The following is a 26,977-nucleotide window of genomic DNA, read 5'->3' as shown; positions in this document are numbered from 1 at the left end:
GGGTCACACTTCACCGACGCCGGGATGCGTGTCCGCACGTTCGCACACGTCCGGGATCCCGTGCATCGCACAGCGAGCAGCATGTCTCTTAATTGGCAGCACTTCACTGTCTTGGTGTGGTACATGGAAGTGCTTGCAAAACCCACTTAGAGATGCACTGTACCCTCTCCTGCACTGTTTGTGAGGTCGCTTTTTATCACGAATCGTGGGTGACGTGTCACAAAGGCAACAGGTAGTTCCTGCACCAGCTTTACGTATGCCAACAGCACTTGGCCTCAAAATCATAATGGTTATTATAGATTTTAATTAGAAAAGTCTAAAGCTTAGGGATTTTCTCTATAAGACCAGAAAAAGAGAAGCACGCTAAACTCTGACTAGAGCAAAGGAAATAATCGAGAAGAGCCAAAATAAACAAAACAAAATAATCTAGAAAGTTCATGAAACTAGATAATAGGTTTTGAAAAATCCAGTGAAATTGTTTAAACTCTAGCTAGAATGGTCAAGGAGAACAGAAAGAAGACACAAATGGTGTCAGAAATGAAGGGGGGAGCATGGCTACAGACCCCACAGGTGTTACAAGGATAATAAGGGAGGTTTTTTTTTTAAGTATGAAAGACTTCACGCTGACCAGTTCTACATCTTAGGTGAAAGGGACGAATCCTGTGAAGGGCGCAGATTACCAGCCTGGCACAAGAAGAACAGGAAAATCTGGATCGTTTGTATCTCATCGAGAAACTGAACCCCCTGGTTTAAAGCCTCACAAAGAAAAGTCCAGGCCAAGATTCTCTCTACCATTTGAAAAAGAACTGACATGAATCGTCACGCAAACTCTTTCTGAAAACAGAGTTGGGGGAACATTTCCTGTCCCATTGTAAGAGGCAGACTGAAAATGAGAATCAAACAGAGATTCCACAAGAAGAAGAAAAAAGCAACATATAGATCAAAATCCCTCATGAACACGAACAAAATTCTAGACAGAATATTCTCACTCGAAGCCAAACATCGTAGAGAGGGGCTAACGTTACGATCGGGTAAGGTTTATCACAGATGCAGTGTCTTTGACGTGAGAAAATCTGTAAATAAATTCATTGTATTAGCAGAATCAAGGGAGAAAAAACACGATCATCTCAACAGATGCATAAAAAGCCTGTGACGAAATTCAACACCCATTCACCACAAACTCAGAATGGACGAGAACGTTCTCAAGCTCACAGAGGCGCCTGAGGAGAGCCTGTAGCTGATGCTGTCCGTACATGGTGGCGGCTGGACGGTCCAGGAGGGGACAGGGCGGGCGTCCCCTCACACCGCTCCTGCTCCGTGTGTGCTGGAGACACAGCGCAGCGCGGCCGGGGAGACGTAACAGGTGGTGGCAGCTGGCACAGGAGTCCGGCCGTCACGGGCGGCGAGTCGTCTTCGTGGAAGAGCATGCAGAGTCCAGCCAAAGGCTGAGGGCCAGGATGGCTTTGGAAAGAGGCGCACGGGTCAAGATCCAGCACAAACTACAGTCCCAGGACGCTGGTGTTAGCACAAGGATGGCTGAGAGGTCAGTAGAGTAGAAGGTACAGCGGAGAAATCGACTCTCACGTACGGTCACTGATTTTGGACAAAGGCACCAGATGACTCGGTAGAGAAAGGATTGTCTCTTCAACACATGGCGTTGGAACAACCGGCTATGTCCACTCAGGAAAAACAGAAAAATGAAACCCCAGCCCTTATTTTATACTAAACAGAAAAATTAATTTCTGATTTTCTACGTATAAAAATAAAGCTGTAAAAGTTACACACGAAAACATAATGTTTCTCAGACATAACAGCACAAACCATTAGAATTATCATGTTGAGGTTCATCAAAATTAAAAACTTGTGCTGTTTGATGGACACTGTTGAAATAAACAAGCCACGACTAGTTGAAAAGGCTTCCACTACGTGTGTCTGAGAAAGACCTGTGTCCAGAACGTGTCAAGAACTTTAAGAACGCAACCATGAGAAGACCGCCCAAACTTTACCTGATTGGCCAAATGAGCGGAATCTACTCTTTGTGAAGAGCATGAGTAGCTGGTGGACACGAGAGGCGCTCGGCGTGCTGGCCAGAACGTGGTCGCTAGAACCGTCACCCACTGCCGGCGGGGACGCAGAATGGCACAGCCCCCGTGGAAGACGCTCAGTGGTCTCTAACGTCGACGGCGCACGGCACGCGGCCGCCAGCTCCGACCTGCTATTTGCCTAAGCGCAGAATCACGTCCCCGCGTGTGCGTGGACGTTCGTGCAGCGCCATTTGCCATGTCCGATCTTGAAACCTCACGCAGGTCGACAGGCAGCCCGTTGCAAAATGCCTGTGCTATAAAGCCGGGCCTCCTCAAATTTCTTCTGAATATCAGCGGACCCTGTTCAAGTGCTGTCCCAAGGCTCAGTGTAATCAGCAGAGGCGAAAGCTGAGAAGTGACGTTGACAGAGGTACTGCCTAAAACTGACCAACGAGACCAAATTTTAGGCACCGAGGGTCTTTTGAAAATCAGCTTATTTCCCCTAAGCAAAAGTCTTTTCCTAAGTGACTTGTTTTTGAAGGCGGGTCGCCTGTTTACTTCTGGTTGGTGCTGGGAGTCGTTTATCTTCCAGCGGGGTGTGTGTGGGCCCACGTTCGGTCTCCCCCGGTGGTTCTCGGTGGGAGAACTGTAGGGTGCATTATCTCAGACGGGGTCTGCAGGCAGTCTAGGGTCTCCTCTCAGAGCCTAGTGCATCAGTGTGGAACGTGCTGGAAGACTCAAGGGCAGCAGGCGTGAACAGAACATTGTAATGGAACAGGTGTTCGGAAGAGAACGAGGATGTGTGCAGTCGAGCTCGCAGCGGGCTCCCTGCCAGCCTAGTGCATCAGTGTGGAACGTGCTGGAAGACTGAAGGGCAGCAGGCGTGAACAGAACATTCTAACGGAACAGGTGTTCGGAAGAGAACGAGGACGTGTGCAGTCGAGCTCGCAGCGGGCTCCCTGCTGCCGAGTGAGCGTGTCGTGCTCGACGTGGCGTCCACCCCCGCCAGCCTCGCTGCCCTCCCAGTCCTCCTCACTGGCCAGCGGGACGAAAGGCGCTGTCCACGGCTGTTTTGGTGGCCTCGCCACTATGCTCCAAATTAGTTTGAAACCCTGCTTGCGTCAGACCTGCACAGCAACTGCACTGCATCACGGTTTTGCGAAACAGTTACTTCTTAACTGTTTATTCCCGTTTGTATCTTATTAAACTTCAAGCATTTCAATGGTGCTTGGACTCCTTGTCCAATGTGTGTGTCGAAATAGACACGTGCCCGTGCGTAATCGGTAACAGTAAGTCACGTGGCTTTCAAAACCTGCTAACGTATGCAGCTGCGTGCTCAGTGGTGGACGTCCGTGACCCCGTGGAGTCTGCGCTGGACTGGGCAGCGTGCTGCATAAGCCATGTTCATTCCCACCCTGCGTCCACCGAGGCAGAGTTGTTGGCCCCGTAAAGAGCAGCCCTTTTAGAGTGCCTGACTACGAGGTCGGCGTAAGGAGCGGGGTTGTGGGGTTCAGGCCTGTAGCCCGGAAGGTCGATGCGTGCTTGAGAGCAAAATGAAGAGGGGGCGCACCGTGGCCGGCCGGAGCCCGCGGTGGGAGCCTGAAGAGCGGGCGTCTGTCCTCAGGCATGCAGGCCAGATTTGCAGCCGGAGGGGACATGGCAGGGGTCACCTGCTGAGCTGGGCGTGGCCTCGAGTGGCAGGGGCCTGCTGGGACTGCTGGGCTGTGGTGCGGGCCCCGGCGGAATTGTAGCCTGTCCCGTCGTCACACAGGCCAGTGGAGGCACAACACAGGAGGGCAGGCGTGACCAGCAGGACAGCCAGCCAGGTGCCAGGTTGCTCCGTGGCTGACAGTTGGTGGCCGTGGGCTTTGGTGACCATGGCAGAGCGGGTGAGGGGGTCTGGACGGATCCAGGCTCGGCGGGGGGGGGCAAGCTGTGGAGACCGTTTGGCCCAGGGTCCCGCAAAGCCCCGGCTCAGAAGCGGGAGGGACATGCGGGGACGGGAAGGAGTGGAAGTGAGAGCGTCGAGGGCGCGGGGCACGAGAGCCCCAGCATCGGGGTGCGGGTGTCCCGTGCTCGGCGTCAGGGCCCTCGGGGTGCGTCCTAGGGTGGGGAGGTGAGGGGACTTTGTGGGGTGCGGCCTGGCCGGGGGCCCAGAATGAGGAGGAGAGTCTGAGCCAGGTTCCGGGCCCCAGGCGTTCTGGGGGCGCACCCCCGCGTCACAGTGCAGGGGGACAAGGACAAGACCCGGCCTGGTTGCAGTCACGTCTCGTTGGCCACAGGACACCAGGGGACCAGTCAGTTCTCCACAGCGCCCCTCTCAGCCAGCGGCCCTGAGCTGGCTCACCTCGGGGCAGCACAGCCCGGAACTACGCGTGTGCTTTGTCCTGGTCACTGTCCCGGAAGCTCCTAAGGAGAGTCAGCTGTTCTGTCCACTTAAAAGTGGCAGCTATTTAAAGTTTGTAAATTAGGAAAGTGTCTTCTACTTTTTTCCCTAATAGTACCAACTGGCATACTTTTTAATTCAGTTATAAATACCAGATGATTGACACACTGGTTTCGTGTGCATTTTATTTTAAACATGCTAGATTAGAGGAAATGCCAAGGACTTTGCTGATTCTACTTTTAATAGTGTATTTGTTGCCGCTTTACACTACCTCCCAAACTATCTTTTACAAAAGGAATATCAAAGCCGACATCTCTGGGGCATAGTCACAGGCAGGATCGGGCTGGAGTAGCCCCACCTGCGAGGTGTCAGTGGCCAGCAGAAGCCCCTGAAGACTCCCGTGCCAGCCCGGAGAGGGACGCAGCCACAGCTCAGCTGGCCAGAGTACAGAATGCAGCTGGGGCTCCGGACAGCGAGCCGCGCCCTGGGGACCACAGTCGAAGCAGGAGCCCGCGGGCTCGTCCTCGCCTGGCCTCGCAGCCTGGACCCTAGCACAGGCTGAGAGCACAGCCTCTGGGAAGCCCCGTCCCCCTGCGTCCTGGCGGGAGTGCAGGGCGGCGTCCCCGGCCCCTTGCTGGTGTGTCCGCCCTGGCAGCCCTCCAGGCGGCCTTGTCAGTGGCCATCTGGAGCCCAGACTGCAGTTCCCACCCCCACCCGGGGCTCGGCATCCCGGGGTGCCACCCTGTGTCACCGCCTCAGCCCGGACCCAGGTGTGGGCGGAGGGGCACCTGACGAGCAGCAGCGGGTGATCCGATCACTCCAGAAAGCAGAGACCTTTGTATTCGCAAGGAAGTCACGGAAAAACGGTCTCTGGGAGGATAAATTGAGATGACAAAAGAATACGTTTAGATGAATAGAATAGTAGCAGAGAGAAAAGGTTTAAGAAATCAAATTTAGTTCCCAAAGTTAAGCGACCTTAAAATCAGTCAGAAGTAGAGGAAGTATTACAGGAAACAGAAAGCAATACAAAATAACGAGAAGCATGAGCAACAAAGTGAAGACAGCACACGGATGATTATTCCTGAAACACGGAATAGAGTAAACGGTAACAGAACAGTATGAGTATCTGCCATATTTCGACAAGTGTGAACTTGTTTCCTCTTTTTGTAAAGTTATCTGTGACTGGGGCACCCAGCCTGACGGCTGTAGCGCACACACACACACACACACACGTACATTCACACCCAGACACACACACACAGCACACAGAGAGTCGGAATGAACGAGCCGCTAGAATCCCGCAGTATCACAAACAAACAGTGAGACGCATTCCGGATGCTTTGATAAGCCGCCTAGTGATATAGTTCATCATCTTGGTAGGTGAAAGGAAGAAAAGTATTTGATAAAATTAAAAATGAATTTTAATCGAAACTCAATAAAAGTAGAAGAGTGCTTCCTTTGCACAAGAGACATTTTCTTCGAAACTAGCAGCCGTCATGCCAGTCAGCGTGGCGTTTCCCTGCTGTAATTAGGGCTGAGAGAGGGTGCCTACCGACTTCCGTTCATCTGATAAACTGTCTGGAAATGTAGTCACTGTAATGGGCGAGAAGATGAAGATGTACATGTTCTGCAGAGAAGGCAAATGTGCATTATTCAGATATGATCTGAATTCAACTTTACAAAAAAATCCATTGGAAAATTGTTGGCAGTGACATAAGCACTCAGCAAAGTGACGGTGAAGGAGTGAACACACGCGTGCACACACGCGTGCACACACGCGTGCAGGTCGGGGCCTGGAGGTCGGCATGGCCCCCTCTGCAGGGCATGGGTTCCTTAATCCAGTGATAGTTATGCTTATTATTGCTTAAACTCACATCTGTATCCTGTATGCTCATCACATATGGTATACTTAACAATATTTTTTAAAAACTATTACCCTTTTCACATATTAAAAACAGCCAGCCTGGAAATATTGGGAAGGAACATAAATCTGATTCACGAAAGCAGCAGTAATAAATAACGACGGTGTAAATCAGCTGAGAATGAGCTGGACGTACATAGGGAAGAGCCCATTAAACTTCACTGATTGATGGGAAGAGGAGTTTGAAATCATGGACAGACCGTCTGTGTTACTAGGTGATGAGAGCCAGTAAAGTAAAGAGATAAATTCTCCCTAAATTAAACCACACCTTTAACACAATATTGACAGCGTGCTTCTGAAGGTCAACTGGAAGAATGAGTGTTTGAGAACAGCCGTGAAAATTTAAAATACGTGTGTATCTTTGTAAAAGAAAACTTGCCCCTTCGTTACTGAAGTGAGTCTTGAGTGTACATCGGACGTCAGGGCAGCGGCACTTTTTCACAGGAGGGCATTTGCTCCTAATCCTTAAACGGATGGCTTAAATGCTTTACACCTCTCTTGGTTCCGTCCTGCTGGGTGCCAGGCACCCTGACAGGAGAAGAGGAGGGTGGCCCCTGCACCCCATCAGTGCCCCCCAGTTAGGCAGCACCCCAGGCTGGCCCGAGAGCTCCTCGTTCATGCGGGAGCTGCCGGCCCCCCGACAGCCCCCACTCTCCCACCCCCAGCTCTCCTCGCTGTCTCTGCGGGACGGTCGCGTTGTCCTGTTAACTTCCCGCTCGCGCAGTTCACTCTCTCTTTCTTTCCCCGCAGGTTTTGCATGCAGAAGTGCGTTAGCCTGGTGCCTGGAGTCACCCTGGATTTGATAGAAAAGTAAGTGAGGTTTGCGTGGGTGGCTGTCTGCGTCTGCAGGCTTCGTCCCGTTTCCCCTGGGCTCTCAGAAGCACCTCTGCTGGGGGACGCTCCCTTTCACCTGGGCGTGTTCTGGCCCCTGGTTTAGGCTACGTCTGAGTGGTCGCCTTGGCGCTTAGCGTAGGGCTCAGCTCACTGCGGGCCACATTAGAAGGAGAGAAAAAAGCCGACTCCTTTTACAGTTGGAAATACCCCAACATGGAGCAAAGCGGAGACGCGACGCACGGCTGGGCCCGGCTCAGCACCACCTGGCCCCCTCAGCCTTCCCTCAATATCCTGCCACTCCAGTCATGCACGCACACGCTCACACACTGACACACGCACGCACACGTGTGCACACAGTGACAGCCACACACGTGCACACACTAGCAGTCAACGCACACGTGCACACGCTGACAGTCACGCACACGCGTGCACACACTGACAGTCACACATGTGCACATGCTGGCAGTCACGCACACGTGCACACACTGACAGGCACACGTGCACACACTGGCAGTCACGCACACGTGCACACACTGATAGTCGCACACGTGCACACACCAGCAGCCACGCACACGTGCACACACTGACACAGTTACGCATGTGCACACGTTGACAGACATGTACGCACACACAGTCACACACACACGCACGCACGCTGACAGTCACGTGCACGTACAGACACTGACATACAGTCACACGCACACACACTGACAGCCTGGCCGTCGCTGGTTTAGGCTACGTCTGAGTGGTCGCCTTGGCGCTTAGCGTAGGGCTCAGCTCACTGCGGGCCACATTAGAAGGAGAGAAAAAAGCCGACTCCTTTTACAGTTGGAAATACCCCAACATGGAGCAAAGCGGAGACGCGACGCACGGCTGGGCCCGGCTCAGCACCACCTGGCCCCTCAGCCTTCCCTCAATATCCTGCCACTCCAGACAGTCACGCACATGCGCTCACACACTCTGACACGCATGCACATGTGTGCGCACACAGTGACAGTCACGCGCACACACGTGCACACACTGACAGCCACACACGTGCACACACTAGCAGTCAACGCACACGTGCACACGCTGACAGTCACGCACACGTGCACACACTGACAGTCATGCTCACACGTGCACATGCAGTCACTTGCATGTGCACACACACTGACAGTCATGCATGTGTACATGTTGACAGACATGACGCACACACAGTCACACGCACGCGCACTCACACTGACAGCATGGCCATCACCGTGGGCGTTAGCTGCTGGGGCCGCCACCTGCAGGCAGCACGGCAGGCACCTTCGTGTCCAGGACCCAGAGCCGTTGGCCATGGGGGCTGGAGGGTGGTGCCAGTCCACATGCCCACGCTGCCTCCCCTGGGCCAGCGCCCCCTCTCGTTGCCACCGCACAGTCAGAAGTCCAGCCTGAGCCGTGTCGTCCTCTTTGCCACCAGTGGAGACATTGAAGAGTGTCGTCCCTGAGAATTGCTGCAGGGTAATTTCATAGTAAGTGTGGTTGGTTTCAGACAGATGCAGGGTGTCAGTTGTTAACCCCTTTCCGCCTCTGCCACTCTGTCCCCTGAGCTAAGCGCAGTCGTGTGGCGTCTCAGCTCGTTCCGCAGAGGAGCTGGGGGCGGTGTGTGCGTGCGATGATTATTCCACAGTCTTTGAAGCTAGCGAACGAATTGTTTTCTAATTAAGCTGCGTGCCTGGAAGTGATTACACTGCACCCTCCTTGAGCACCCCGATTTCTCATTACTTGCGCGAAGCCAGCAGCCTGATAGATACGCGTGTCGCCACTGCACAGAGTGGCAGGAGGATCCATGTTTGGAAATTAAGGAACCTTTTTTAGCCCTGAGACAAAGTCATAAAGCACTTAAGCGGGGCTGGAAACGCCGGGGCGCTCAGCAGATGCGTCCACTTCCCACCGAGGTTCCGTGAGGCCGCTGGTCAGCGTTCCAGTCACTGGAAGCGCAGGGCACGCCAAAGACTATTCCTGATTAATGCCTCGTGTGTGGACGGCTGTTTTAAACGGCTGACAATCCAGAGTCTGGAACACAACGAAACACGGCATCCGTACCCCACCGAGCCCAGGCCACGGTGGAGCCCCCATTCGGGTGGCGGAGCCCCGTCAGGGAGGCGGCAGAGCCGAGCCTGGGTGTGGGTCACGCTGGCGTTGAAGCCTTGAGCGTCCTGTTCGCTCAGCGGAGGTCTCCACCCGTGAGAATCCTGGTCCCTTCGGGGCCCTGGGGCGCAGTGGGGACAGTGGGAGAAGGTTCCCCAGCTGCCACTGGAGGGCACAGGTGACCCTAATGCTCTTCTGCTCGGGACCTGGGAAGCGGAGTGACAGGTGACGTTCGCTGAGCACCTGCTGGGTGCCAGGCACTGTGTCCAGGCTTCACCCTCTGAGCTCTTCTAGTCCCGCTGGAGGCCGTTATCAGCCACAGTCCGAGGTGGGGAAGCTGAGGCACGGGCAGGCAAGCAGGCTGCCAGTGTCTCACTGCAGGGCGGCTGCAGTGGGGCCTGCTCCGTGGCGAGGCGGTCGGGGACCTTCCCCGGGGGCCTGTCCCACGGCCTCCGGGGGCTCCATGCCGGGATGAGAAGTTTCTCCACGTCAGGTCGCGATCGTCCTCTGCGTCACGTTTGGAAGGAAAGCGACCAGGGGATGCTCCCAGCACGAGTGTAGCACGTCGCTGCTTGAGGGTGGGACGTCAGCAGTGACTCGTTAACGCCGGCCAGTCACTGATGCGCCCTTACTTGTCTGTCTCTGTCTCCTGTGGGGCCGCGTGGCACAGATGAGGGGACCAGGCCTCAGGGTGGGGGGTAATCGGCCCGCAGTCTGCTACCCCCTCCCATCCCCTCATCCACCTGCAGCTGGACGTTCCGAGGGAGGACGGGCTCGTTGTGGTTGGGGACGCGCGGGAAGGGGCTCGCAAGGGAGGTGGTGTGAGCTGTATGCGTCAGGCGTCTGGTCTCCAGGGCAGGTGAGGTGAGGACCCCAGGGGACGTCTCTGGCGTGGGAGGGGCTGGTCAGGTTGGCCTGGCAGCAGTTCTGGGGAGCGGAGCCGCTGGGTCTGTTAAATGCCAGGGGGGCCCGGGATACCCCCCAGAGCGGGGACAAAGAGCCGCTTGTGCTGGGAGACTCGCCCCTGTGCTGCTTCAGCAAACCCGCGGGCGGAGGCGACCACGCAATGGGGCGGGGTGGGCACAGGCAGCGGCCCCGAGCCCGCTCTGTCTCCGTGGGCCAGAACGGGGGCCTGTGGGGACGGCGCAGTGAGCTCCTCAACCCGTGGGGTTCCGCTCCCCACCACCCAGGGCAGGGGCACCTCAGCTTTGGAGGACACCTCAGAGATGCACCCGAGGTCCCCAGCACCTCTGCACAGACGTGCTCCCAGGATGGTCTGTGAGAGGTGCTCCCAGGACAAGTCCAGGCTTGGGGGGTGCTTTCCAGGATAAGTCTGGGTCCGGGCGCTGCTCCCCAGGACAACTCCGGGTCCGGGTGCTGCTCCCCAGGTGCGTCTGCGTCCGAGGGCGGTGCTCCCATCCCGTGTCTTCAGGAGCTGTCTCTCCTGAAAGACCCCTGAGGCTTGCTCACAGCTTCTGAGTGACTGTGCTTGTTGGGGACATCGCAGGCTTGGCCCTGTCACCGTCATGCCCAGGAAAGGGTCTGTCTGAGGATCCATCTTGATTCTGGGAAGTCTGAGGAAAATCAGGAAGCATTTCAGGAAGTGCTTCAGAAACAAGCATAGGCTCAGCTTGACCTCCTAAGGGTTTTGGAATCCGCCCTGTTTAATAAAGTTCTGTCTCCCTCGCGTCCTAAGCCTGTGGGGCGAGCAGGCAGGAAGCTGCTCCCTCCCTCTGACCCGGTCTCCCTGCGAGGCGCCGGTGGGCGGGCCATTGCTGCCGTTCTGATGACGTCCACAGCAGGCAGACCACCTTGGTGGGGTGTCACTCCCGCGCCCCAGCAGCCGTGGGATCATCGCCCTGTTGCTCAGAACATAAGGTACAGGTTCCTGCGTTGGCTTCGCCAGTCAGACAAGTGGGTTCCTGTCCCCGGGGCGCTCGCCGTCCCACGCAGGACAGGGTCGGAGGGCAGCGGTGCACTCGCGAACCCTGATTCGGAGACTGCACAGGTTTAAAGTCATTAGGAAGCAGCAGCCCGGAGTGTTTTAAAAATCAATCCGCTTGTTTTAAGTTAGAATTACGTAGTTTCCTACTCTCTAATGTCACTCAGGTGCCACGTTCACCACCAAGCGACCTCAGTAACCCAGAGTCAGCATCTCCCTGGAGAAATCAGCACGAGCTTCATTTAAGTCCATGTGTTTTAAACTGCAGGTCATGGTTTATTAGTGGCTGGAAAATCAGGTTAGTGAGTCACAGTCCGCATTTCAAAAAAGGGGATAGAAAGTCATTTGTCTTCCTAGTCACACAAATGCTCTTGCTTTTCTTGTTTAAATATGTGTATTTACACACGGCCTCACGTGTGTACATGTCAGGTCGCCGTGCAAAATGCATTTCTCACGAGGAGGTGTGATCAGAAACGTCGGGAAGCTTCTCGTGTTCACTGGGGACGTGGCACACTGACCCTAGATGTCCATCCGTTAGTCGTCCTCAGTGCGGCCGACACAGCGCCTCTTTCCTGTGCGCAGGCCCGGACGCCCGTCCTGCCACCCGCCTGATGCCATGTCATGCTTCCCCGTCACCTGCCCCCGTTTCTAGAGACGTTGCTGACACGTGATCTCAGTTCAAGAAATAGTTCGTTTCCATGGGAGCCCCTTCCCCTTTGACCCCGTGCTCCGCCCTTCAGAAGGACAGCTCAGCCATGACTGTCCCCCCACCCCTCGTGGAGCGGGTCAAGCCTCGTGTCACCCCCATCTCTGATAATGCCCTCCCCACAAGGCCCGCTCCGTGGGATGGCAGCACAGCTGTCCACCTGTCTTTCAGTCCGTGTCTTCATCCTTCCATGTATTTAAGCAGATACCTTTATACGTATTTCTGTATCTGTGTATATCAAAGGTGCGTCTCTTTTTAGCAGTATATCAATGACTTTTGTTTTTAAATCCAGACTGAAAATTTTTGTCTTTAATTAGAATATATAGTTTTTTACATTTAGTGGAATAATCGAGATATTTAGGTTTAAATCTGTCTTTTTGCTTTCTCATCCCCCCCCATTGTTTTCTACTTTCCTCGATTTCTCCTCCGTCTCCACCTTTTCGATTGACTTAGCAACTGGGCTCCTCTCTCCCTTCTCCTGGCTTATTCTCCCCTGCAGTGGAATGGGCCCCGGTGGTTCACTGGTGTTTTCCGTTAAGGGCCAGAGAGCACACGCTTTAGGCGTTGCCAGCCACATTAAGTGTCTGTCGTGTATTCTTTATTCTTTGTTGCAACCCTTAAAAATTATAAAGACCATCCATCGTTATCCTCAAGCCATACCAAAAACAGGCTACTGGCTGGATTTGGCCCTTGGGCAATATTTTTGTGCCTTGGCTTGCTCAAGTCCAGTGCACATTAGTGCTTTGGCCACCTCCAGGCCCTGCGAGGGCCTTCGAACACGCCAAGTCCTCCCCACTGACGTGGGTACGATCGTGGCCACGTTCTGGCTCTCTGTACGTTGTCATCTCCATCGATGTCAGTGCCCTCTGGAGTGAACGTTCGCTCGAGTCCACCCTCACGTTCACAGCTGCCAGCGTCTTTCATCCCCTCCTGCATCTCAGAGCTCCCGGCTAAGGTCGTGTGTCTTCACCCAAGGAACTCTCTTTAGTGCATGTTCGCCAGTAAAAAATTCTGTTTTTATTGTTTGAAAATGCCATAAGTTCCTCTTCATTTGTTTTTACATTTTTAAATCAACATTGTTGAAATACAGCTTTCATTCAGTAAAATGAACTCACTTTGTGCAGTTCGGGGAGTTTTGACCAATCTGTACTCCCCTGGAACCACCTTCACAGTCAAGGTCTATCCCAAAAGTGCCCTCCTACTGTCCCGCCCAGCCCCGGGGCCCAGCCTCGGGGCCCAGCATCCACAACGTGCTTTTCTCATCGTAAGAAAGACTCGTCAAAATGCTGAGGTACTCTTTCGTGTCTGGCTCTCTATGCCCGGCACAAGGCCTCGGAGACTCGTCCACGCTGGGTGTGTGAGCAGCGGATGCTTTTTGCTGGCCGTGCTCCACTGCATATGTCACAGCTCGCGTGTCCATTCACCTGTCGGCAAACACGGGTGGTTTCCGTTCGGTCGTTATGGAAGAGCTTCTCCAGATGTTCAGACTCCGGGCCTTGTGTGGGAAGCATGTCCATCTCCTGGATGAGAGCGTAGAGCAGAGTGGTGGTCACACGGCAGGCGTGCGTGCGACTTGTCAGAACCTTGCCAGCTGTTCCAGGGCGGCCTGCCACCCTGACGCCCCCACCGGCTCGCGTGACGTCCCCGTCGCTCTCCGCCTGTGTCAGCACTGGGTACGCTTCGGCTTTGCAAGTTCAGCTGTTCTGACAGGTGTGTGATGCTCCGTCCTAGTGGTTTTGTTTGCATTTGCCTCATTACTGATGCGAAACAGCTTATCACGTGCTGTCGGCCATTCATTTACTTTTTTAATAAAACGTACGTTCGTGCGCCTTGCCAGTGTTTTCGTTGTTTGCCCGCGAGTCCTTGGCATGTTTTGGTGCCGGTCACTGTCGGGTCCGTCCTGTGGATGTTCTCGGTCAGTCTGGCTTCATTTTCACAACAGTTTTTCTAAGAGCAGAAGTTTTTCACTTTGATAAAATCTGATTTCGTAGTTTTTTTTTTCTTTCACAATTTGTATTTTCTGTGTCCCACGTAAGAAATCTTTGCCTACCTCAGGGTGGTGAAGATTTTCTCCTATTTTTTTCTAAAACATTTATAGTTTTAGCTTTTATGTTTCAGTTTATGGCCCGTTTCGAGTAAGTTTCCGCACGTGGTGTGCGGCGTGTCGTGGGTCGTGTTTTCCCACGCAGTCGGGGCCTCCGGCCGTGAGCAGCTGCGTCCCCCGCGTACTCAGGCCTCATCCGTTACCTCCGCGGTGCTTCGCCCTTTGCTGTTGCCGTTGGTTGTTTCTTCCTCCTTCGTGCTCATCCTCCAGTCCAGCCCGCGGCAGCAGGCGTCTCTGGCTGGGACAGATGCCGTTGTGCCCGGAGTGCTCTGGCGAGCTGCGTGGGGACGGGCGCCACAGGCCGGGGCATCTGCCAGCCAGGAAGTCAGAGGCAGGTGTTTGGGCCGGGAGGTCGGCCGGTCAGTGGGATGGGGTCGGGTTTCCAGCGAGGGGCTCTCGGTCATCGTGCTGGGACATGGGCCCACACCAGGGGCCCTGCTGAGCCAGGCTGTCCTCTTGTACTGCCGGTGGTCGCGAGTCGGTTCCGGGTGTTTCAGTGCTCTGGGAAGGGACAGGGGCTGGACGGGGGGGTGTGGCCCTCGCGGTCCACCGCGTGCCGCTCGGCTGCTGTGTTGAGTCCATCTGCTGTCACAGCTGCACGAGTGCCCACACACGTGCCTGCGTGGATCGGCACTGTGTTTCGTGCGCATCACCTCGCTGAGCTCGCCCCATGAAGGGGCCTCATGGACATTCCACGAACGAGGGGACTGAGCGCGAAGGAGGCCGAGCCACACAGCAGCGAACGAAGGCCCAGAGCGAGGCCAGGTGTGCAGGGCCGCAGCTCGCGCGTGCAGCTGCAGCACGTTTTCCCCTCCCCTTCGCGATTCTAGGCCCCGGACGAAGTCACACGCTCTGATGTGCTTCTGTAGTGCCTGGCGGGCTCACGTATCCTCACCCAACCTCGTGACGATTCCGTCGTCTCGATGTTCGTGGTTTCACCTGCTCATACCCTGCAAATGTTTTGTTAATTTCAGTTTTTTAAATTGTTTAGCAATAGCATGTAGCAGTGTAATTGCTTTTTATTGTAAAAACCTCCTTTCCTATAATCTTGCTAAACTCCCTTATTAGTTCTCGTAGCTGTTTCGTAGGTTTCGTTAGGATCTTCTGTGTACATAATTACACCGTCTGCGGATACACACAGCGTCGCCTCCGCCTTTCCGACCTCTGCGGCTTAATCCCTTTTCCTCGCTTCGCTGCGCTGGCTCCTGCCTCTGGCGCCGCGTTAGCTGGAGCTGCAGAACCTGGGCGTCCAAGCCCCGATCTCAGTCAACGACCCGTCCATGGGGTGGAGAAAAGGCCGCCCCTGCGGGATGAGGAAGTGACCTTCCGTTGTCCTTGGGCGGGGTGTTTCCGTGGAGACCTCGTGTAAATGCCGGAACCTTAAGGCGAGTCCCGTGTGTGACCTGCCAGCGCTGACGGCCGCGTGAGCCTTCCGGCTTGGCAACCCGAGCCCACCGTGCCCCTGTGCCCGCCGGCCTTTCTGGCGACCCGAGCCCACCGTGCCCCTGTGCCCGCCGGCCTTTGTGGCTCTGGAAATCCGCGTGCGACTCCTGACGCTCTTTGAGCAGTAGCGCCTTTTTCCCAAGCGTTTTACCGACTCATCTCCGGTATTTCCTGTCCTCTCGCGAAGCCTGCGTGAGGAAGTAAAATGTTTCGTTCCTGGAGGGACAGGCGTTAGGTGGACGGGAGCCTCCCCGTGCGGGCGCGAGGGGGAGTGAGCTGAGCCCGCCTGCTGCCGAGGCTCGTGGCTCCTGCGGACACAGTGCCGTCAGAGCGCCGCTGTCGTGGGCACCGTGACCTCGGAAACCTCACCGAGAGCAGAGCTGCCCTCGGGTCTCTGTGCCAGACCCGTGAGCCTGCTCCTCTGGGGGGCGGAGGGCGTTTTCCACGACACGGAGCGCAGCACGCTGGGCCCTGGTGCAGACGGGCCCGCACCGGCCCGGCACGCACGTCCGCCCCTGCGCTCCTCCCCCGGGTTCGGCCCAGCCCGCCGCCTCGCATCCTCCAGGGCTGTCCGCCCGGCGAGGCCTTCTGTCACCCGCCCTGTACCACTGCTCCCTTCCTGCCCACTCTGCGTCACCGCCCCTCCTCCCAGAGCCTGTGCCGGTCACCTGCTTCCTGCATGACCTCCCTCCGGACCGCGGCAGGGCCCTGGCACGTACCAGGGGCGGCGGCCACATCGGTGCTGGAGCGGTGCTCACCAGCCCCGTCACAGACACTCAGAAATAGGTGCCGGGCGACAGAAGGCAAACTGCCTCCTTGGAGGACACGCGTGCCCCTCGGCTCCAGGCTGGGACGCTGTGCCGGCAGGGGCCACGCGTGGGGACGTGGGAGGTGGAGGCCGAGTCCTGAGCTGTGAGGACAGGAGCGTGTGAGCCTCAGACACCCTGGAGGGGCGGCTCCCGGCGTGGCCGGCCCCTCCTGCCTCCGGTCCCAGGCTGCTTGGCCCTCTCGCGCCTTTTCTTCCTGGTCCCCTCCCTCCATCCCCCCGTTCTGGTCACGTGAGGGTCTCTGATGGAGGCGCGCCATGTCCCCTAGGATCCCCGGCCGGCTGAACGATAGGCGGACACCACTGGGCGAGCTGAACTGGATCTTCACGGCCATCACGGACACCATCGCCTGGAACGTGCTCCCTCGGGGTGAGGCTGCCCTCTGGGGTCCGGGGGCTGCTGCCGGAAGCTGGGCACCACTGGCCCTGGGCGGGACAGCAGTCGGGAAGGGTGGCTCTCCTCGGCAGAGGTGACCAAGGGTGATGGGGGAAGGCAGGGGACGCGGGCAGCGGTGCGGTGAGTGCGCATGGGCACCGGTGCCGATCTCGTAGGCTGTCTTCCCGGCAGCTCCCGGGCTCATCTGTGTTGGGGTCACTGGCGCCTCCCCACTTCTCAGACCAGGGCTGCTGCCCTGACTCTGCCGTTGACGGTGGGCCTGGGCGTGTGTCCGCGCCTGTGTGAGTGCTGCCCGCGGAACATGTGCGTGTTAGTCCCAGCTCGCTGGTAGAAATTCTGGCGGAATTTGTACGTCGGGCTGTAATGCTGGGCACGAGTCACTGACGACACCTTTTTTTCTCGTCTCTGCCCTCAGATCTCTTCCAAAAGCTCTTCAGACAGGACCTGTTGGTGGCTAGTCTGTTTCGAAATTTTCTGTTGGCAGAGAGGGTCATGAGGTCGTGTAACTGCACCCCGGTCAGCAGCCCACGCCTGCCCCCCACCTATATGCACGCCATGTGGTAAGTGTCTCATGCCGGCCTGGCGGACGCACGGCCCGGCTCTCTAAACGGTGCGGGTTTCCTCATTCCTGCATAAGCACAAGGCCGGTGGCATCCCGTGAAGCGGGAGAGGGAGGCTCGTCACCAGACGCGGAGACGTGGGAGGCGGCAGCAGGGGGACAGATCACTCCTGCCGCCCTCTGCCAGCAGGAAGCCGGGGGCCTTTTGGGGCTGGGCGGGCCCGTGCCCCAGGTCCCCACAATCCTGTGACCTGGGTGGGGGGTCAGAGGACACCAGTGCTGAGGACGGAAACCTCCGGTGAATTCACAAAGTGCCCCCAGGACAGTACAGAGAAGGACCGCTGTGGGTTGGCGAGCCATCGCCCTGCACGCCGGTCCCACACGCACGCGGCTGTGGTCTAGAGTGGCCGTTGCTGGCGGCTTTTCCCGTAACCCGGTTGCTGCTGCTTAACACCGGTGGGGACAGCAGGAGCGGCGGTCACGGCGTACGTTGTCTGCTTCTCCCCGTCGTATGCGCAGCTGTGGCTCCTTCCTGTCCCGCGCTTTTGTCCGGCAGTTGGAGGCAGTGCCGGGAAGTGAGCCTGTCGGTGGGCGAAACCCAACATAAACGTCCAAGAAGAGCGACTCGCTCACGGTCAGCCAGCCTCCGCACCCGTCTCACAGTGTCTGGTCGTGGTCAAGCTTACGTCGGCCAGTGATTTTCTTACTATGTTCGTGACCACTCTCCCCGACCCTGCAAACCCAGAGAACCACGTGGGGTTTGCAAGCTCCTGTCCCTCATTCACTCAGGGAAAACGAGAACTGGTCTCACCGCGAGATCGCCCAGGGCGCGCTGTGTGGGCCGCGGCTCCTCCAGCCAGCGGGAGGGGCTGAGGCACGCACTGCCAAGTTCACTCTAAGGGTTTCCAGCGTCCGCCGGAGCGCCACGCGGAGCGGCACAGGGACGGGAGCCGGGCCCCTTGGAGGGACCGGCCCCGCGGTGGCAGAAGCCCCGTGTGAGCCAAGCGGAGCCACCGCAGACTCATCCCCACCGCTCCGTGAAGATGGCGTGGGAGGGAGAGCTGCTCGAAAAGCTTTCCTGAGACTCAGCGGGTAACAAGGACAGAGATCCGCCTTCGGGATGCGCTGCCTCATGTCCTTCTCCTCGGGAGCCGGGCTGTCACACAGCATCCGTCAGACACAGGGAGGCAGAGGGCAGAGGGCTGAGCGGGGTCGGTGCCGCCCGCGCCCTGGACGGGGGCCTCTGAGCTGCAGGGGATCGGCTATGCAGCCCGCAGGGCCGGCCACAGGGCGGACACGCGACTACCCGTGTCTTTGGCCCCTTCACCCGGTGCCGCGTCCGCAGAAGGCTTCCTGTCAGCGTGCGTCCCCTGAGGGGTGTGCTCGGCTGAAGAGCAAGGACAGACGGCGGGACAGGGGCAGCAGGACAGGAGCCAGGGAGGAGCACAAGGAGGTGGCCTCCTGGTCGCCTTGGACGGCTGTCCCTGGCATTGACCCCCAAAACGTTTCTGAGCTGGAACTTGGGCATGTTCCATGGGGTATCAAGTCAAACTGTAGGCACGGTGGCCGCGGCCCGTGACCCCACCGGCTCTGTGCCAGCCTCGGGGCCTGGGGACTCGGCCTCTGCCAGGGGATGTGGCTCCCGGGGTGTCTCATAAACCACCTGCGTCCGTGTCTGTGTGCTGCACGGGGAAACATGCAACGACAGGCCGGCACGTGTCCCAGGCACATGGCCTGTGCGGGGGCTCCGTCCTCCTGGTGCCACCCTCCCTCCATGCAGGCCCCCTGAGACTCCGGTGCCGCCTGAGGACCTGGAGACGGTCCGGTCGCTCGGCCTGCATAGCCCCCGTCCTGTGGCCTCATGTGTCCCCTGCTCCCTTCAGACAAACTGGCTTTTGGGGGCGGGCATGCACGGCGACGCCGGCCCCTGACACGCATGGGAACCGCGGGCACCGGGGGGGAGGGGCGCACGGCGACATGTCTCTGCGGTTTCCTGGGTCCTGGCCGAGTCTGTCCACTTCCCGGCCCTCTCCAGGCCTGTGGCTGAGCATGTGAGGGGAGTGGCAACCTGCCTGGCCCTGGGGAAAGCCGCACATGCCCTCTGGCCGGGGCTCTGCCGGCCGTGCCGCGTGAGTCTGCAGCTGCAGAGCGGGTGCCGGTCAGTCCTGCAGGTGCCAAGAGTCAAGCCGTCGGCTGATCTAGCTGGAATCGGACGCGGTGTCAAGCTCTAGATTTCGGGAAGGAACCTGCTCGCGGGACGTCCGGAGTAAAGGGAGGAAAGACTGACTTGCCGCCGGGTGGGAAGCCTGGTGGGTCCCGGCCCCGTATCTGGCAGCCGTGCCCTCAGCCGCCCCGGCCAGTGTGAGCTCCTGCACGTACAGGAGATCCAAGGGGGCAGTTTAGTGGTATGGAGACCCCCGTGAAATCACAAGGGATTACAGCTTTTCAAATGCTGTCCCCACACTCTATCAAAAGTGACATAAACCTGGGCTCCTCACATCGAGTGGCTTCCACGTCCAGCTGCTGCGTGCCCGCCAGGCCACCTGGACAGGCCTTCCCTTTGTCCACGCCCCAAACCGTCTGGAACGTGGCAGGTCCGACCCTCTCCGCGAGGTCGTAGGTTGTAGACGGGCCCGTCCCAGCAAGCATCATTTGAAGGAGTCTGCGCTTCCCAGGGGTGCGCCCACAGTGACAGGGTCTTGGTCCCGTACACGCTTTCCACCCACAGAAGAAGGTGCTGGTCATGACGGGTACGAGGCGGGCCGGAGACCCAGGCGCACGGCTGCCATCTCTCGGCCCAGAGAAGACTGTAGCGAGCATTCCCGAGGCCGCCCTCCTCCCCTGCCTGCAGGCTGCTTTCCAAGTAGCCACTCACTCAGGAGGTGCTTGCTCCCTGTGGGGGGCGCGAGCCTGGGATTATCTCATGATGCCCAGGGACAGTCACGTGCAAGTCCGACCCCAACTTCCAGCGGCCTCACTGCGGTCCTGACAGGAGGGAGTTGGGCACGGGTTGTTCTAGAAGACTGGAGCCCAGGGCCCTCCTCGAGTGTGGGCGGCCACCGAGCATCCTGCTGGGCTGGGCACGGTAGAGGGGCGTGAGCGAGCCGGGATCCTGGGGCCCTGGCCCTGGGAGGCTGGCGTCCAAGGCTCTGCTGGCCAGTGCCTTCCGCCAGAGGGGCAGATGCACTTCCCAGAGCGTCACGGTGCTCGAGCTGAAATGTCACAAGGGGCCACCAGGCTGCAGATCCAGGGAGGAAAAAGCCACTCGGAGTCGGAAGTGACCTGTGTTTCTTCGTGAAATGCTGCCCCAGTGGGCACAGGTGCTGGGCTGGGCTACAGTGGCAGGATCACCAAGTGACTCCCTTCTCTCGGGGCTGGCCCGTGGTGGTGGCGGACATGCAGGCTCCTTGTGACCCGAGGTCATGGCTTTGCACACGGCCGGTTTTTACTCCTCCCCATGTGGCCTGAGCGAGACCAGTTGGGGGCCCAGCCCTTTCCTGAGCTGGGGGCCGGCCACCCCGAGGGCTCACCGCTGCTCCCCGAACAGCATCTAGCATGCCTGTCCGGGGGGCTGGCATGTCGTCTCTGTTCCGGGGGGCAGCTACGAGGGAGTAGGCTGCGGCTGGCTGCCCGCACGGGAGAACAGAGGCCCGGAAACCAGCAGGGCCGTGCTCCCCTGTGCTGTGGTGCGGGGTGCACCGTCACGGCTGCCGCAGGCTTCCGGCAGAGCTCATTCCTGTGATGAAACCCAGAGCTCTCTGTTAGGTAGAGGCCCACTGCGAGGCGGCAGAACTCAAACCAGGAATAAATAACTTTCCATCGGGTCGTTACATTCCGAGGGTGGTAATGGAAACAATTCTTATGGGAGGAAGAAGGGAAGAAAGCGTAACAAAAATCGAGGTGACAGCACAGACTGACGTCCGTCCGTGTGTGGCCTCAGGCGGGGGTGCTGACGACTGCTCAGGGCCCCTCCTGTGTAATGTTTGATGGGAAGCTGTGAGCAAGTCGCTCAGTCACTTCCAGTGTCAGCCGGTCTGAGCCCGGTGCCCTGAGCTGCTTCGCACACCGCGGCAGCGTGCTCGCTGATTGGCAGGTGCCAGCGGGGGTGGGAGGAGGCTCCTGGGGCGGCCACCCTCTTGAGAGTCTCCCAAAAACACGAGCTCCAGCCCCAGTGGCACATTTTCCAGGCCTGACGCATCCGAGCAGCCCACAGCCGAGAGCCCCCACTCCAAGCTGGGGGGCCGGGCAGGGCCAGGGTTCAGATCGCCTACCGCCTCCCCTCCGGTCTCCCGGGACACGTCACCCACCTCTCCCTCCAGGCCGTGGCCGTGGGCAGACAGACACCGGCCCTGTGTCTGCCTGGGGCCAGAACGCAGGCCTGGGCTCCCGCAGCCCACCCCACGGCCTCAGGGTTTTGCAGGGCTCACTTTCCACGTTTCCTAGTGAGAATCCCAAATTAAGACCTGAGTTCCTTTTGATTCCGTCCTGAAAAACGCAGCCTGTTTGAGTCACCGACAAAGCTCAGCGGGCAGCACTGTTGCTGTGCCGTGTGGTCTAGAGCTTAATGAGGCTCAGAGGTCCCCTCGTCTCCCCTTTTCTGATGTAAACACGAGCCACAGAGGGTGTCCGGCGCACCCAGCGCCAGCCCGCGCTCTCCCCTCGCCTCTGCCTGGGCTCGCGGCACCTCCGCGCGTGCCGGCGCCACGTCTGACCCTGCGGCTTTCGGCAGGTCGTGGATGTCCTCACACCTCCCGCCCCTCCTGTCTCCTGCGAACCCTGGACTCAGTGCTTTCCTCTGTCACTCAGACGGCTGTGCCCTCTCGCCGCTGGCCCCGAGCAGCTTCTCTGCATCGCTCTCAGTGACCTAAGTCAGGGGCCCCCAACCCCCAGGCCGTGGACTGGTACTGGCCCTGGCCTGTGAGGACCCGGGCCGCACGGCGGGAGGTGAGCACCAGCGGGCGAGCGAAGCTTTGTCCGCAGCCGCTCCCCAGCACCGGCCTCACCGCCTCAGCTCCGCCTCAGACCACCAGGCATCAGATTCTCAGGAGCACCGGTCCCTGGTGCCGGAAAGGTCGGGGACTGCTGCCCTGGCACCCCTGTCCCATGGCTCCCCGTCACGTGGGCCGTCTCCCCTGCGCCTCTCACAAATACACAGCCGTCCTGGGCTGCTTTTCTGCATGAAAATGGGCAGCTGGTGGAGGACACGACGCCCCAGTGGTTGGGCCCGGGCGGGGGCCAGCCCTTAGGGGACATCGAGCCAGACGGTGACAGTGGGTCAGGCCTCTCAGGATGCCCCCCAGCCCCGGCTGCTGCAGCTGCGTCACATTCTGTTCCTCTGTTAGGGAAGAACAGGGAGGTGCAGTGGACGGTGCTGAGGCCACTCCAGGCCATCCCACTCTCGGATGCTTGTCTAGAACCCGCAGGACCTCAGGAAATTGCGGTGCCGTGTTTACTGGGCTATAGTTCTCCACCCTTGTGGTTCCGAGGAGACTGGCTAAAGGGGGCATGTCAGCCTGCAGTCCAGGAGGGCAGTCCCGAAGCTCCCGCCGACCCCCGCCCACTTCACACCTCCTCCGGCCACGCGCACTTTCTCCTGACTCCAGAAGCTGAGACTTTTTGTCGGATTAAATACGAGGAAGCTTCGCAGAGCTTCGTTGCAGTAACTGGCTTTGCTCGCCGCTGGCGCGAGCGCACTGTGCCCGCAGTCCGGGCGTTTAGTGAGCGCTGGGAGCTGCTGACTGCCCGCACTGGGCGCTGACTCGATTATCTCCTGATTGCCTCTTAATTAGGCTGGTGGGGGAGGGCGTGTGGGGAGACAGCTACGTCCGCCTGCGTGAAGACGGAAGCCTCGTCGCATCTTCCTGTCCGTCTTGAATTGCCCCCGTGTCCCATGCTTGTGTTTTCCTCCTCATTCCCACCCTCGACAGAGGCATTCTGGGAAAGCGCCCTCCCCCACACGGGGTCTGAATGACAGAGTGGGGGACCCTCGCGCCCCAGGAAGTGGCTTGGCAAGGGGTGTGATGCTGGCCCTAGCCTCGTTCCCACGGGGACAGTTTCTGAGAGGGCAGGAAGTCGAGGTGAAGGGCCTGCGCTGCCCACCCTGGGCGCAGGGAGCGCGAGGTGGCCATCCGCACCCCGCTGGGAGCCAGGCGGGGACGGCTCCCTGTGAGCGGCCTCACCCTGCCATCGGCCCCGCCGAGTCTCTCCTGTCGTGTTGGCCCTGTGAGGGGAACTCTTGGAACTGATCCTCGGGGGATGGCGCCAGCAGTGCCAGGCCCCAGAGCCAGGCCATCGAGTTGGAGACTGTCACCCAGACGAGCACCACCTGCCTCGTCCCCGAGGGCTTCGTGTTGGGCACAGGTCAGACGCTCTGGGAGGGGCGCCGGGCCGGCAGTGCTGCAGCCTGAGGAGTCGGGGGGCTCCGGGGCACAGCGAGGGGCTCTCAGGGCAGCGGTCCACGGGCAGACCCCTTTCTCCTGGCCCCACACCGGTCCGTTTCTGCCGAAGCTCCCCGGCCTGACCCTGGCGTTGGGTGCCATGTCAGCGCGTGCCGCTGCCATCATCAGCCACAGCTGTGCCACAGTGTGGACTGGCGTGGGCAGGCGCGTGCTGCACGTGCTCGGGGGCAGAAACTGCGTCACTAGGTGGGACGAGGCCCTTTGCTGTCCCCAAACTTGTCTCTCAGTTTAATTAGAAAAGGCCCACACAAACGGCTGTGGCATGCTGCCAGCCACGCGGTCCTGCCCTCGCTGCCCTCGGCGTTTGCCCAGACGTAGCTGCCATGGGCATGGCCGCTGCTGTGCGCGGTCCGAGGCGCCGCAGTGGGGCCGGTCAGTGATGCCCAGGGGGCGTCCTCTGTTCTCTCCCCAGGCAAGCCTGGGACCTCGCTGTGGACATCTGTCTCTCCCAGCTGCCCACGATCATCGAGGAAGGCACCGCGTTCCGGGTGAGTCTGTCTGCCGTCCGGCATGGTCTGCAAAGCACCAGCCGGGTGTGGGGCCCGGGGCTCTGGGGTGTCAGAGGCTGGCGCCCCCACTGCACGTAGCACATGTCCACAGGTGTGCCAGCCGGGGTCACAGTGAGACTTTGAAGAGGTCCGCTCCTAGGAAGTACCTCCTGTTAACACGTGCTGCACAGACTGCTCTCCTTGGTACCCCCCACCCCGCACCCCGCTTGTGCCTCCGCCTTTGACGGTGAGCGCGGTCGTGGGACCCCCAGGACGCTGGCGGCCATGCCTGGGCACGCCAAGGGGCCGTGCTCACCCCAGGGGACGTCTGGCCCCGGCCACAGCTCGCTGGTGGGGCCTGGGTCGTGGATCCCTCTCGTTTTCCTCGTGTCACCTGAGGGACGGACCCAGCACTTCCCGGAGCCCCGCTTGCTGCTGCCCAGCAGCTCCCCGCTGTTTGGCTCAGGACGCGTTTCCGAGTGCTTTGTGTGCTGAACGCCTGGTCTGATGCCCGGTCCTGTCCTCGAGCCCCGTGACAGGAGAAAGCACACCTAGGGCACCCTTAGCAGCAGGCAGAGGCTCTCGGGGCAGGGTGGCCAGGCGGCCGGCAGGAAGAGGTGGCACTGCGCCCCGCTGACCAGGCGGCTCTCCCCCAGAGGACACGGTGCGGGAACCCACGGGACCCGGCTCCTGGGTGCCTGTCGGGGCTCTGAGCTACCCGTCGTGGGAGGTCGGCCGGTCTCTCTGTTAGTGCCCGCCCACTCCAGTGCCGGGTCCCTGTCACCAAGGTTAGGGTCTGCGAGTGATCGCTGCGCATCGTGGCAGGGAGCGGGCGTTTAGTCCCGTCTCCGCGTTTTCAGGAGCGTGACATACTCATCCTCCGTGCGTATGTTGCAGAAAGTTGCACGTGTCACAGTCGTGCAGCTTGGTGAGTTTTACAAGGGAGGGGACGCGAGTGGCCCCCACCCGGGGTGGGCAGCGAGGGGCTGCAGCCCCCTCCCTGCTGCCCTCAGGCCACCGCCTTCCCGGGGGCAGCCCCGTCCTGCCGTTCGTACACGCCGGACGCAGCGCCGTGTCCCGTGCTTTGGGACATGCTGACTGTGCTCCTGCTGGCTGTCACTCCCCTCGTCACAGTTGGGGACCCTAAGGTCCTTTGTCGCACGGCCGGGGGCGTCTTGAGTCTCCAGGCTGCAGCCTCACAGGCCGTGCTGGCCGCGCCAGGCAGGGCATTGGAGCCGAGGCAGGAGAGCTCAGGATTACCGAGCCCCACTTTGTCTAAAATGTTGCTATTTTGTTCATCATGAATTTTTGCCTTTTCGTTTTTTTCCATATTGCACCGAAGTGTTTTTTAATCTGGACTCCTGAGTCTTTTGGTGCCTGAGGCAAACGCCTCACCCCCCCTCACCTGGTGTGGCACGTGGAGTGAAGGCTGGTGACAGCACACGTGCATTCCCTTCAGTCCCCACGGCGGGCCCCCCTCCACTCGGCAGACCCCCCCATCAGTGATATTTCCCGCCTTTTCCCCTTTGGGCGGTTCTGGTTTAGCACAGAAAGGCATTTCTCTGGGATTGCATCTTGGGTTTCGCTGTCGGCTGACAGGCCCCTTCTGCACATCGCCCGGTGAGGTCCCGTGGCCGCTGCCCTCCGCTGGCATCTCTTCCTTACTGATGTGTGGCATGAGGCTCGGGGGTGTTCTGAGTGCAGATCTTGTGTCTTTGCAGAGTGGGGTGGCTTCCTCCACTCCACCGCTTCCTCTCCAGGCCTCGTCAGCGTGGCGGGTCGGTGTTTATGTACAGTAGGAAGTGGTCACCACGACAAGTCAGTTTATCTCTCTCTCCTTAGAGTTATTACAGTATTACCAAGTATTTTCTCCACGCTGTTCGTCGCACCCCTGTGGCTTGTTTATTTATAACTGGGAGTTCGTCCCCCGTAATCTCCTCCACCTGCGCCACTCACGCCCCAACCCCGTCCCTCTGGCCGCCACCCGTGTCCTAGTCCGTCAGTGTGGCTGTAAATGGCGTCTTGCTAAATTTCATTTTCATTCCATCTTTCTTTGTTTATGTTGTGGTTGCAGGTAGTTTTGTACGATGGCTTCATTAAATTCGCTTCTTTGGCCTCACAATTTTTCTATAAATTACTGGCTTTGCCTTAAAACTGAAGGAAAACTTAGTATATGTGTCAGTCTCCCAGAGTGAGTAGTCGGAGGTGACAGCTTTTATTTCACAGTGGAAAGGAGCCTTCGGCATCGGTGCTTGCCGGTGGAGAGGGGCGGGGAGGCAGACTTGCAGCGTTGGGTTCTTCTCATTTGAGACTCAGGGACAGCAGGACTGTGCACTAAGTGAAAACGAGGCTCTAAGATAAGGGGACGCAGCGGTCCCTCTGCTCGGCCTCAGTTCCCAGACTTCCCTCCACAGCCCGGTGCCCCCGCTCCCGGAGCCACCTCTAGTGCGGTTTGCCTGGTCCTTGTCTTTGCCAATGAAGGCGCCCCGTCCACAGTGCCGGCGCAGCCCCTGCCCCCGTCCAGCCTGTCCCTCTGCCATTCCCGTCCCCCGTCCCAGGTCCGGCTCTGTCTTCCCACGTGCCCGTTGCTCCCTGTGCCCCGCTCTGCGGCCCGAGCACACCACCTCCGAGTAAATGTGCACCTGTTCCCTCTGAGCCTGTGTGCACCGTGACCCTGCAGTGCCCACTGGCCATGAGGGGCCTTCTGACCAGATGCCCCGCCCCTGCGCCTCCCCCCTGCCCCGCCCCCGAGGACACAGCATGGACAGCCTACACCG

General features: G+C 58.9%; 1 protein-coding gene across 4 annotated transcripts in view; it reads left to right on the top strand.

Moving 5' to 3' along the window:
- Positions 1-26,977, top strand: part of RPTOR (regulatory associated protein of MTOR complex 1) — a 207,204-nt gene that overhangs the window by 116,487 nt on the left and 63,740 nt on the right. For 3 of the 4 annotated variants that reach the window (XM_015589729.2, XM_006912165.3, XM_025047181.1), the window contains exons 7-10: positions 7,082-7,141; positions 16,568-16,668; positions 17,111-17,255; positions 24,125-24,200. In XM_015589729.2, the coding sequence (XP_015445215.1) occupies positions 7,082-7,141; positions 16,568-16,668; positions 17,111-17,255; positions 24,125-24,200 (382 nt within the window). The remainder of the gene's footprint in view (positions 1-7,081; positions 7,142-16,567; positions 16,669-17,110; positions 17,256-24,124; positions 24,201-26,977) is intronic. The other variant, XM_025047180.1, reaches the window with a different exon arrangement.

Source organism: Pteropus alecto, unplaced genomic scaffold (assembly GCF_000325575.1).
Source record: "Pteropus alecto unplaced genomic scaffold, ASM32557v1 scaffold134, whole genome shotgun sequence".
Lineage (NCBI taxonomy): Eukaryota > Metazoa > Chordata > Mammalia > Chiroptera > Pteropodidae > Pteropus > Pteropus alecto.
The sequence above is the reverse complement of the archived record's forward strand: the minus strand, read 5'-3'. Positions and strand labels throughout refer to the sequence as shown.